The 13973-nt window shown below is 37.6% G+C and overlaps 1 protein-coding gene across 1 annotated transcript; it reads right to left on the reverse strand.

The window, feature by feature from the left end:
- Positions 1 to 6922: 6922 nt before the first annotated feature.
- On the reverse strand, positions 6923 to 8527 carry LOC122003554 (jasmonate-induced oxygenase 2-like). Its single transcript, XM_042558653.1, has 3 exons — positions 7996 to 8527; positions 7585 to 7915; positions 6923 to 7383 (listed from the first exon to the last, which is right to left on the reverse strand). Exons 1-3 carry the CDS (start codon positions 8484 to 8486, stop codon positions 7024 to 7026), a joined length of 1182 nt encoding a protein of 393 aa, XP_042414587.1. The 5' UTR covers positions 8487 to 8527; the 3' UTR covers positions 6923 to 7023.
- Positions 8528 to 13973: the final 5446 nt, after the last annotated feature.

Here is a 13973-nt window from a genome sequence, read left to right on the forward strand (position 1 = left end):
TAGCATTTGTGTTCTTACTTATTGCTTTCATTGTTTTAGTTTTATTTTTACTTGCACAAACTAACCGTGTAGAGAATAAAGTGAATTGGGGGTGACCTAACTATCCAACTCCCCCTTCTAGCTGACCACCGATCCCCTACAGTAAGCATTACTGCCATATGCACAATTCAAGCATGCATGGTTTTTTTTTAAGTTTTCAATTTCTATCTTCAATTTTTTATTTTCTAATTTTAGATTATCATACAATTCTAGAGAGCATGCATAGGTAATTGTCTTTTTAAATCAATACTTTCTTTTTCTAATTTGCACAAATTTTTAAAAAGTATTTTGATAAAATTAAAAGACTGCTTGGGAGATAGTGCATGTACCTCACTTACCTCGTGATCTGATGCTCCTCCTTCATCGCAGCTTTCTTTGATGATCCTCCCCCTTCATCGATATTCATCTTTGAGTTGCTTTCATCTTCTGTTTGATGGTTTTCCATTAGAGTTAGTCCAGAGAAGGCCTCAATCTCAGACTCAGAGGACAATGATTCATCCCATGTGGCCTTCAAGTTCTTGTGTTTTGGTATGCTGCCCTTGTCTTTCTCCTTCTTCTTTAGTTTAGGACATTCATCCTTGATGTGCCCTTCTTCATTGCAGTCGCAGCATCGGACCTTCCTTTTATTTTGATAATACTTTTTTGTCTGTGATTTAAACTTATTAGATCGAATAAACTTATTAAATTTCCTTATCATTAAATTCATTTCGTCTTATCAATTGACTCTTCAGAGTTTGGATCACCCATTCTTGCCTTTAGGGCAATGTTCTGATTCAGTCCCTTTCTTTGTCCTGCACACCGAGATTCATGTAATTCAGAAGTGGAGAAAAGATTTTCTAAACTACTCACCTCAAGATCTTTGGAGATATAGTAGGAGATTACTATAGATGTCTATTCCGGTATTCTCGGGAACACATTTAAAGCATATCTTAGCGTGTCTTGATTGGTTACCATTTCTCCGAGGTTCGTTAAGTCAGTAATTAGCTCCTTAATTCTTTCATGTAGTTGAGCAACCGATTCACCTTCTTTCATTCAGAGATTGCTTATTTGGTTCTGGAGTAGGTCCCGTTTTACGAGTTTGGCTTCGAACGCACCTTCATGTAGTTGCAGGAACTTCTCCCAAAGTTCCTTTGCTAATTTGTTGGTGCCGATTTTGTTGACTTCTTACGGAGGTAGCACGCTTAGTAGATGGAATTCGGCTCGTCCATTTGCCACAAAATCTGCTTGCTCCTTTTTGGTCTATTGATACTCCTCCTTTTCTTTCGGTGCTACAAATCCATATTTTAATATTAACAATAATTCAAAATTAGTTTTAAAAAATACCTCCATGCATTTCTTTCAAGATACAACTTCTCCCTCAAACTTTGGTGCGTAAATTGTCGGTCCGACCATCGTGTCGGTGCTTCAGTCGGCGGTTAGTCCTTTTGAGACGGTTGGGTTCTGATACCACTTGTTAGGATCCTTGGAGGCCGGTAAGAGGGAGATGTGAATAACCTTAAAAAGGAAATAATACCTTTCCCGTTCTTTCAACTAAAATTAAAAGCAACAATAATAATAACTTAAATTAACAACTAAAAAGACGAGACACACTATTTACTTGGTTACAACGTAAGTGGTTGTTAATCTAAGGGCAATGAAAAGCTCTAAAAGATCTCCTTCATGTAGGCGGAGAAGCCTCTTACAATCGTTAGACGCTCAGACAGTTGTTAGGAAAAGAATACAAGAGTTGATACTAAAGTTGTTATCTATTTCCTAGCTCCAGCGACCTTTTTATAGCTCCGAAAAAATTCTATCCGTGGGTGGAAGGCACCTCCAGTGAGACGCTAAAGGATAAAACTTTATCCTTTGGTAACGGTAATATTTTTCTGGTCGAATGCGTCTTCCATAGGGATAGAAGGCGCCTTGGCACTGTTCATCAAAGGCGCCTTCCAGCCATAGAAGGTGCCTTCCACAGTGAAGGTGCGGAGACGCGCGGAGGCGCCTTCAACTCCCTTTGAATACGTCTCCAACAGTATTTCCAGCTTTCTTTTTGCTCTTCTGCTGCTCCAATCACTTGGGTGATCGCGGTCATCCGGGATAGGGCTCACCTAAACCCATTTCCCTGTCTTCTCCTCGAGCAGGCTTCTGCTCTGGCTTCTCGTCCCTCGAAACGTCGTGCACGCCCTTCTCGTCCACTGGTGTACTCTTCCGCAGCACTTCGTCCCTCGGATGCACCGAGCCCGTCGACTCCCTTCCCATGCCATCATTCTCGCTAGCTGCGTCTTCTACTCGACTTCTTTGTTCCTAAGCTCCTTCACACTTAGACACAAGGATCAAACATAACATGACCTAACTTAAGTTGGTTGATCACATTAAAACTACCACAGGATTCCAACACCAGACTCTCGCCCCAGCGTGAGTTATAAGAGAGTCTTCTCTCGCGACCAACGACCTCTCGGTCGGCATTCCAGACTCTTGCCCTAGCGTGAGTTATAAGCGAGCCTACTCTTATGACCAACGACCTCCCAGTCGACGTTCCAGACTCTTACCCCAACATGAATTATAAGCGAGTCTACTCTCATGACCAACGACCTCCCAGTTGGTGTTCTAGACTTTCGCCCCAACGCGAGTTATAAGTGAGCATGCTCTCGTGACCAATAACCCCCTGTCAGCTTTCTAGATTCTCACCCTAGCGCGAGTTATAAGCGAGTCTGCTCTCGAGACCAACGACCTTTCGGTCGGTGTTCCAGACTCTTGCCCCAGCGTGAGTTATAAGCAAGCCTGCTGTCGTGACCAATGACCTCCCGGTCGGTGTTCCAGACTCTCGCCCTAGCGCGAGTTATAAACAAGCCTACTCTCGCGACCAACGACCTCTTGGTTGACATTCCAGACTCTTGCCCTAGCACGAGTTATAAGCGAGTCTGCTCTCGCAACCAATGACCTCCAGGTCAGTATTCCAGACTCTCTCCCCAGCATGAGTTATAAGCGAGCCTAGTCTCGCGACTAATGACCTCTCGGTCGGTGTTCCAGACTCTCGCCCCAGCGCGAGTTATAAGCAAGCCTGCTCTCACGACCAACGACCTCTCGATCGACATTCCAGACTCTCGCCCCAGCTTGAGTTATAAGCGAGTCTGCTCTCGCGACGAACGACCTCCAGGTCGGCGTTCCAGACTCTCGCCCTAGCGTGAGTTATAAGCGAGCCTGGTCTCGCGACCAACGACCTCTCAGCTGGTGTGCCAGACTCTCGCCCCAGCGCGAGTTATAAGCAAGCATGCTCTCGCAACCAACGACCTCTCGGTTAGCGTTCCAGACTCTCGCATAGTGCGAGTTATAAGCGAGCATGCTTTCGCAATTAACGACCTCTTGGTTGGGCTATAGAATCTCGACCCTGTACGAGGTATAAGCAAGCATGGCACTGGCAACTACTTGTCAACAACATGAGCGTTTGTTTTGCCCTCATCTGTTCATACATCGCCACCGTCACCAGACCAATAGCAGCACTGGGACAATGATACAAAGTTCAGTCTTTGTAGTCAGCCACCCGCCAGTCCTTTATAGGCAAGCATGTCATGGTCTAGTTAGTCGGACTTGAGCCTCCTTCAACTAAACTTAGAGGGGAGGCTTGTGATACAGTGCGTAAAGAAGGGGCTCGATAAGGTCAGGAAGTCAAAAGTCAAAGGGATGTGGTAGTTAAAAGTCAAGGGGACGTGACAGTCAAAAGTAAAGGGGGCATGGTAGTCAACAATCAAGGAGATTGGAGTTAGACTGCCTCGCGTCATCAGCCGCATAATTCCTGGTCAGTCACAAGCAGGGTAGGTCCCCAGATCTAAGGCGTAAGACGAAGCTTGGACTAGTTCCTAGCTTATTCCCGACTGATTAGACTTCTCCAGCTCAGACTTTATAGATGGTCGTGGTACTTTTATTGAGACAACCCCCAACCGGCTCTTTAACGGTTAAATCATGAAAGATGGTTCTCTTGCTGCAGTCTCATATAAAACCCGGTCGGTTCTCCACAACTCATCATCAAGGCTCAGTCCTGGTAGCACATCTGAGTAGTTGTCTTGAGCTGGCTGTAGCTGAACCTAGGCGGGACGGAAAGCACTAAGCGACAACAATGTCAAAGAATCGTAATCTCCAGTCAGATAATAACTGTCAGACAGCAGGGAATATTCAGTGGTTTGCCACTCCCTAAGAGTGGAACCTTCCTTCTACCAATAGGAGGTTGCCATACAACCTCTTTCACCTGACAGGCCCTGACACCCGACATTCTCTGACAACGGTCAGGCTCTAAGGTATGCAACATCATATAAAAAGGGAAGTTCTCTTCCTTGGCCAGGTACGCACACATACACACTCATCTTCAACAGTTCTTTTTTCCATCATACATTGTTCTTCCGGGGAAAATGGACCTGACTTGAGCATCGGATGACCTGTGCCGGGGACATTTCCCTGGTTTCTGATCTCTAACACTCTATGTGACTTCTGAGTATGTGCAGAGTCTGAGTACCACCAGTTCTTTTACAGCCTTTGGAGGTTCCACGTGGGAGTTTGCATTTCCGATGTACATACACATGGTGCATTAAAGTTGCCTCTCCGTCAACACTAATGTCATTTCCGTCGACGTTCATTTGACTCAGATTCCAAACAGAATCATTCAATTTGGATCATATTTTTATGTCGGATTAGAAATTACCACTCATTATTTCCTTTGTCTTATCTAAATCCACAATCATGTGAAACAAAACCTTCATCACTTTTTCAAAAAAAAAAAAAAAAACTTATCCAAGATCGAATTGGCCTCGCAAGAGACTCATTCTACATGTCTGGCTTAGAAAACATGAAACTGCTGAACTTCTAAAAACCAGATTTAACACGGCCCACATATTCAGTGTAGGTACGGGTTCATGCACTTGGTCGATTCTGGAAAATTATTGAAGATGTCGACGGAAAACCACTTGGTATTTGCGTTCATTACTAATTGTTAGGTGATAGTTGATGAACTAACAACGTTAGCCTTCTTTTATATAAATAAAAAAGTTGTCATCATGTGCTTGTGCTGTCGTTCTATTAAATGCCATTATTGTGCATTGAGTAACTAGCTACATGTCGAAAACCTTTGAAATTTGAATGATAACTACAAATTATGGCCTTAATTAACTTTGATGAAGACGATAAAGTTAATTAATTAGGGTGTAAACTGGCCGAACACTTTAACTTAATTATGTTTAAGCTTTATTGAAAACTTTTATCAAGCTCAACCATCTTTACAATTATATTTAGGCGAAATGTATATATCTAATTAACATACGAAACTTATATTATTTTTTACATATAAATAATAATTTAAAATTATAAAAATTTATATATTTTTATCATTTAAATAAAAAATAAGAATAAAATTATTTATAAATTGTCATCATCTTTGTTGACTGTTAACAAACCAAACTCACTAGTATTTAATCTTATTTATTAGATATATTAAATAAATATAAAAAATTAAATATAATTTCCAATATAATCTAATAAGCTATTTATGATTTTAATTCTTTAGCACATATCAACACATAATATATAATAGAACTCCCCACCGAAAAACAAGTAATTAATGAACGAGAGTGAGAGCATGGATCATTTGGCTCAAGGAAGTCCACATGATAGCAGTGGCGTAGTTAGAATTTGTATTCAGGAGGGGTGAATTCAAGCTGACCATGACATACTACTGAGGTCACACCCAACCTCACCACCTCACTGCAAGGCCACAATCAAGGAAAGACCTCATTGTGAGGCTATGGCCAAAGCGAGATCTCGCTGTGAGGCCATCACCAAACAGTCACTAAGAGAGGAGAGGAAATGGGAGAAGATCGTGCATACCGACGAGATGCATGCCAGTGCTAGAGATCGAAGAGGAGAGGAGAGGAGCGTGTCAGAGATAGGAGAGAAGGTCGATCATAGAGGAAGATTTTAGGGCTCTGGGAAGAAAAATCGAGAATAAAAATCTTAATTAGAAAGTTAATTAGTGACAGAAATTTAATTGAGTTGCTAAAATAGAGACGAAAACTTATTTTGTTGCTAAAATAGCGAGGGAATTAAGTTTTCTAATTAAAGAGGTTAAATAAGTATAGAGATGGAATTGACAACGAAATTTAATTTTTATCGCTAAATTACTGACCATAATTTATTTCAGTCGCTAATTAGTGACGAAAATTAAATTCCGTCATTAATTACAGGTTTTCTTGTAGTGAATTATATGATGAAAAATAATAAATTGATTTAATTGATTAAATTTTGAACGATAGTAAATTGATCACCTTCATAAACAAATCAAACATTAAATGCATAGAAGATCCCAATATCTATAAATATTTGGCATACTTAACTAGAAAATAAATTATAAATATATGAAAAATTAACACTATAGGGTTTTCCAACATTTAAATTCGTAATTAAAAGAGATAAAGCAAGAAAACTTTGCCTCAATCAAAATGTGTTTTGTTGTGGAGCGTCGGCAAAGCGACGATGGCAACGCTGCAGCAAATGACAACGGTGCTGGTGATAACGACGATAGCAACATGGATGGCAATAACATCAATATATGACAAAGAATTTTGAGGGTAAAATTAAGATTAGGGAAAAATAATAAAGGGATTATGAGAGGAAGAAGATTACAGAAGAGAAAAAAAGGAGAGGGGATTAGGAGGAAGAAAACACATGAAGGGAGAGGGGAAAAAGTATGGGCAATGAGAGAGAAAAAAAAAAAGAGTTGGCGAAAGAGAGAATTTTTTTTTTGAATTTTTGTTTATTTTAATTGAACATTTTATGAAAAAATTTTCAAATTTTTAGAATTTATAACTAAATTATTATTATTATTTTTTTTTAAGAAATCGCTGTATTAATAAAAGCCACAATACGTACTACTTTTATTGTCTTCTTAATTAATAAAGCCACAATACGTACTCTTTTATTGTCTTCTTAATTAGTTAGAATTGAACATATATCACTTTCGATTCAGTGTAGTCTGTAGTTGATCATTGCAGCAAAGGCTAAACCCTCGCCCCCAGGCCCCCACCGACCGGAAGTCTGTAGTTGATCATGCACGAATGCATGGTTGCGTAGTACGTGTGGTTTTTTCTGGAGTGACTGGACTTGGGACTTGCCCTTCGGCCCTTCGCTCCTCACGAACAGACGGTACTCGTCGAAGGTCATCGGCGAGTACATCGCCGGCCTCTCCGCCGTCACCAGCTCCTCCATCGGCTCTATCACCTCGTCGCTCTTGGGGTTGTAGAACAAAGCCAACGACAAGCGCTCTTTCTCTGCGTTCACCACCACCCGATGCTCCAAGCTCTTGTATACTGCATTCGTCAATATCTGTGTGTATATATTTATAATTAATGCATCGATTAACTTAATCTTGATTCGAATCGTTGAATCGGTCAATTCAATGAAAACAAACAAAAAAAAAATCCTATAAACAATTTGTATTTAATGATTATATATACCTAATAAATTCATTTTGAAATTTCCCCTGTAAAAAAAAAGAGTTTCTGCAGTTACAAATTATAAATCTACCTGAATCTGATCGCCGATGTTGACGGTGAATGCGCCGGGCAGCGGCTGCACCGTCACCCACCGATCGTCCTTCCTAATTTGAAGGCCCTTGACGGCGTCGTCGGCGAGGAGAACGGTGATCCCTCCGGGGTCGGAGTGTGCCGACAGGCCGAGCGCCAGCTCCGGCTGCGGGCACTTAGGGTAGTAGTTGGCCCTCAGGGTTGCGCCGGCATCGTCACCGCCGAAGGCCGCCGGCAGCCGGTTCACGTCCAAGCCCAGGCTCAGCGACAGGAGCTTCATTAGCCTCTGGCAGAGCTTCACCAACTCGTCCCCGTACTCTTGCACAGTTGCCCTAAACGTTATAGATTAATTTCTCAATAATTTAAATCAAGAAAACAACTATAATTAATATTTGTTCTGTTCATGAATTACTTTGATTGCTCGTAATGAGTTGGCAGGCCCGGCCACTTCTCCTGGTTCTTGAACTTCTCCGGCAACAATTGCAAAAAGAAGTAGTCGCCCCAATCCAATATGGCTCCCTTGTCGACTCCGAGGCGGCTGCCGTAGCCCTCGTACGTCGCCGGAGAGTTAGCATAGGCCTGCTTTGCCTCCATCGGCAGGCGGAAGAACTCCCGCCACACCTCGACGGCCCTCTCCACTAGGCTTGGGTCCACGCCGTGGTTGACCACCTGGAAGAACCCCCACGCGCGGCACGCCTCCGCCACCGCGGCTACGGCCTCGCCGCCGGTTTCCAGGTCGACCACTGGGATACTGGCGTCGGCGGCGTCGACGCCGGTCGAGAGCGAGGGCAGCTCGGCTTGCGGCCTGATGTAGCCGGCGGGGATGGCGGCGAGGCCGCTGTCCGACAGGGCTTGAACGCGGACGATGGCCTCGGGCCATTCCACCAATTGGACGCTTCCCATTAGTTCGAGTTAACTCGGGCTCGAACTAAAATGGACTTGCTGCTTCTGTTCTCAGCTCGGTGCTAACGTGCCTATTTATAGAAAAGAATCAAAGATGAAAATCCTCAAATATAATTTAGTTTTGTTTTAAAAAGAGCCCTTGTAATTTTAATATTTTATTTTTTTTACTTCATATATAATTTTAAATGAGATTAAAATCCTCAAATAATTCACGATTACCATTCTGCACCGTCACATTTATAATTATTATTGATTTATTGAGTAGTAATAATAATAATAATAATAATAGTGAAAACATAAGGAGGTTTGATTGGTAAAATAGAAAATACACGGATTTTATTTGCAATGAACTCAATAGATTTCTTGAACGTGTTAAATATGTCAAATTCTATTTAGAATTTAGGAATTATATTTCGTAGATAAATTACAATCCAAATTGGATGTTAATTCGTAGATACACTTAAAATATTATAGCTATGATTGGATTAACGAGTGGTCAGTCATCTATACATTAAACCAATTGAGTCGCTGTCTTGGATTTAATTTTTAATGGATATAAAATATTTCATTAAATATTTAATCTTTTTCGTAAAAGAATCACTAAATTAGAGTAAATATTCTTATAATTTATCTTTTTTTTTTAGAGAGTATGAGATCATACTAGAAGCACCGTTAAAATAACAATTTCATCTTTTGTTTTATATTTTGATTTGATTTGATTGAGATAGATAATTTATAATTGACAGTAATTGAATGCAAATGTTGAATATTGTTTAGTTTATGGAAGAAGATTAAGTTATTAATTAGAATATCTTTGTCTTTAATAAGTACAACTGGATGAATCTTACAAAATACGCAAAGTTTTATAATTTTAAATTGTTAGCGTTCAATTTAGTACTGTCATACCTTCCATGCATATTGTAAGTAAATATAATATTAAAAGGTCCGATTTAAATGTCTGCGAACATAAACATACTTCGCAATTATATATAGTCTTTAAGTATTTTAGTTTATCATTGCACCCATTAATTATCATAATAATATATAGTTGTTAATGGATTAATTCATACGTATTAAGGTTAATTAATTACAAAGATAGAAGCATACTGGAATTATTAATAATAGTTTTTTTTAATGAATTAATTTATATGAATTGACATTACAGTAGATAAAAACATACAGGAAATACTAGTAAATATGTTTTGGAAGAATTGATAATATAGACTATTCTCTTGCGGATGTAATTTCTGGTTTTAATCAGTGAACCAAAAAATATTGCACTTTATTTATTTTGAATTGTCTTTATTTAACTCGAAGCATTTTAAATCTATTAAAAAAAGTTCTTGTTTAGGCTAAGATTTTTTTTTTTTTTAAAAAAGGAAAAATGCAATAAAGTGAGAGAAATAGAAACAGAAATTGAAATCGAGCTTATCCTCCACGGATGTGATGCAATAATAAAACATTTAGGAAAACAAAGAAGAGAATATTTTGAAGGTCAAACTTGTGCTTCGGATTCATCCGATAGGTAAATTAGGAAAAAAGAGATTATGTAACGCCCCGGTCCGAGCGGTCCCATCCGGATCGAACCATAAACGTTATAAAATTATTCATTAGGTTGACGACTAGTTCCACAGACCATCGGAGATCCTTTCAATATACTTTGTCCTCACTCACACGCATCCTGAAAAATTTTCCAGGAGATCATTCATCCTCAAATTTCTTCTTAACTTTGGAATTCTTAAGTTTGAGCTTCCAAAAAGGAAGGTACACCTTGGTAATATGAATAGTACCATCTAACCTTTTAAGTCATACTTAATCAGAATCTTAGAACCGGGGTATTACAATCATCCCCACTTAAAGACACAACGTCCTCGTTGTGTAACCACTAATCACACCACAAACAAATCTCAGAATCTCCCTCGCTAAGTGGTGCCTTGGGTGCTCCTGCCACAGACATACTCACGGTCGCAAGGTTACTCTGATACAATCTGTAACGTCCCGGCTCGGGGCGGCCCCACCCGAACCGAACCGGGAACGCCACAAAAATTACCCATCGGGTTGATGACTAGTTCCACAGACCATCGGAGGTCCTTTCAGTGTGCTTTGTCCTTACTCACACGTACCCTGGAAAACTTCCCAATAGGTCACCCATCCTCAGATTTCTCCAAGTCAAGTATGCTTAACTTTGAAGTTCTTAAGTTTGCACTTCCAAAAAAAAAAATGCACCTTCATGATATAAATAGTATCATCTAATCTTTTAAATTATACTTAATCAAAATCTCAAAACCGGAGTCTTACAGATTAACCATTGAGTTAATAGTGCTATCACCGGAGAAGAAGAATGAGAGGAGAATTAAACAAACTAATCCAATCAGGTAGGAGGTGAAATGCAAGAGTGTGGCCAGGGAAAGCGAAGAGGATTGAACCTGCTAAATCTCACACTTTCAAAAACTGCTCCTTAAAAACAGAAGATTCCGTGGAAGTAAACAAGCGCCTTAATTAAAAGAAAAGCTGACGTGCTCACTGACGTTTGTTGCAAAGATTCCTTCCGAGTACAATCAATCGCAAATTCGCAATATCGCATGTGTTTAATATGATTTTTTTTTTCTAAATAGTCAGAACTTGATTAATTAGAATATATATATATATATATATATATATATATAAATATTTTAATAATATCATATATATATATATATATATATATATATATATATATATATATATATATTAATTACATATATTATAATAAAAATAGAAATTTTTAATTGGTCAGATTTTAACCAACAAAATTTACTCTATTATTTTTATGAATTATATATATATATATATATCAGAAGATTATCAATTACTATAGTTAGTTGTTATCTACATGGATAAAATTTGATGGTTATTGTTTAATTAGTTGGGCCGGGCAATAATGAGATTTCACTAATATTAGCACATGTTTATATTGCTAGCTATTCAATTCGATAAAATTTATGTAGCACAAACCCACTTGGCCGACAGCGAATTATCTTGTCAATTTAAGATAAAAATTTGACGGGACTTAAATATTAATCACATGAAGAATAGATGTCAATATAGTCTGGTCAATTGATTATCTTTAGAGTAATTAATTTAGTCTTATAAATTTTTTTTATCGATTATCAAAATAAATCAGTACATGAACATGACGAACGTGTTTCATTTAAAGAAAAAATTCTTATAATAATATCATAATTGGAAATCGAACTATGAATATTTGGATAATAATTTAAATGTCTTACTATAATACTATACCCCGAGGACAAATTTCTAATTAATTTAAACCATTATCTAAGGAGATTTGAGAATAATTAATCTAGACTATTGATCAATTAACTTTCAAAGATTAATTTTTCACATTTTAATTTATATGTTTTCGGCACTATGGATCAACGATTGTCCTAACAATATTTATCTCCAGGCCGGAAATGTGTATATACATATAAACCAAAATGTCTATCTCCACAAATGATGTCGCAACGTCATCATTAAATAATTGGCTGCGATATTTTATAAGATATAAGTCTAATTTTATGATAGGTCCATCCAACAATTTGACTAATTAGTAAAAAAAAAAAAGAGTCTTTATTTAACTTAGCTTAATCAGAGAATATTGTATAGCCGCCACAAATTGTTGTATAATAATAAGGGAAGAGGAGGATAGATTTTCTGGACAGCTTTTTTAGTTTAGGAGATGGTCCCTAAGTATGTATTGGTGAAGATGAATGATCCTCATCTATTTTATAAGTAGGAGTCATATATTCCACCAATATATACTTAGGGATCATCATCTGGATCATAAAAAATGGTCTAAAGATCCGAGCTCAGTGGAGAGAGGATGTTCTGCTCTACTTTTATAGATCAAGAAATGATCCATAATATAATCGTGATTGAATCAATGATCTGATTACAATTACATTATGGACTATAATATTATAGAACAAAGAATCCAATCAAATGAACTACATGTTAGAAAGAGCAATTTTCTTTTATTCCAAATAAAAAATTATCTCACATCATCATCAAAGAATTTTTTTTTTTAAACTTAAGATGTTTCGATAGAACTTTTGGACAAATATTTTTTATGGTCAAAGAAAACAATTATTTTAAATTAGCTAATTGTTTTGTTCTAGGTGAATAAATACATTGGAGGCGGCTTATGGGTTTAGATCCCTCATATTAGGCCTTTATCAGCTAAAATAAACTCAAACTGCTTGGCCAGTTAGATAATCTGAGTAATTAAAAATGTAAAATATATTTTAAAAATAGAATAGGCTGGCCATTTAATTATATAAGTAATGTTTTATAAAAAAATAAAATAAAAAATTTCAATCAATTATTTAAGCTGTAATTAAAAAGGTACAATGTCTAATTCTTCTCGTATAGGCATATGCAACTTTTGTTTTCCCAATTAAGTTCCATTCTCACATAATGCAAATAAATATTTACAATGTTTAAACTACTCGTGATACTAGACCATCTCCTATGGCTCATCCACACTTTCTAGATTTACTCGATGGCTAGGAAAAATTTCAAATCATACAGGTAATTTTCAGATTAATGAAAGATAGAAATATATTCACACGCTTAGACTTAAAAAAAATGCAACTTTTTTGTTTTTTTTCTTTCCTGAACCTTCATCCACACAGAATGCAATGACAGTCAAGTCACACACCTCCGAGTTCATACTTGACTATGAAATTAAGATCACAAGATTTGCTCTTGAATTATAGTAATCATGAAATCTAGATTACAACAGAATCCCCATATGGCTTCCTTAACATCTATCTCACAAAATATTCCAACACATGGTATCAGATATGATAATCTACAAAATCTAATTTAAGATATGACAAATGAGGAAAAACACGATAGATATAATTAAAAATACCTAGAGCAGAAGATGTCGATGAGTTCATCTTTGTTTCTGTGAGAGAAACCTAAACAATAGAGAGGAAAAATAGAGAGGAACTGCTCCTATCACCCGAGTCGACAAAAGTACGTGTTCATCTCAATGGGGCGACAATCCACATTTAAAATAAGGGTTAGGAGTAGGGGTCTCTGCAGAAATTAGGAAATAATGGGCCAAGCCTACCCATTATAGCTAAGCCCAATAGCATCCTATTAATTATGCTAGTCCACATAAATTATCTAACATTCTCCCACTTTGACAGCATAATACATTCAAATTAATCAACAATATGTGACCATAATAAGATGCCAAAATAAGTCAACACATAACACGAAAAGATCTAAAATGGAACTATAAGCATCTTAATAATACAGAAAATCACATTCGAAGGAATAATGATATCATGCATTGTAAGATACTTATATCCCGTGACCCAACAACAAAATAGAATATGGATATAAATGGGAAAGCCCAACAAAATGACATGCCAAAATTTGAATAAAATGATATTTCCCAGTAAAATGACCCAAACATCTGCCCAAGATGTC

This window comes from Zingiber officinale, chromosome 7B, assembly GCF_018446385.1.
Source record: "Zingiber officinale cultivar Zhangliang chromosome 7B, Zo_v1.1, whole genome shotgun sequence".
NCBI classification, from domain to species: domain Eukaryota; kingdom Viridiplantae; phylum Streptophyta; class Magnoliopsida; order Zingiberales; family Zingiberaceae; genus Zingiber; species Zingiber officinale.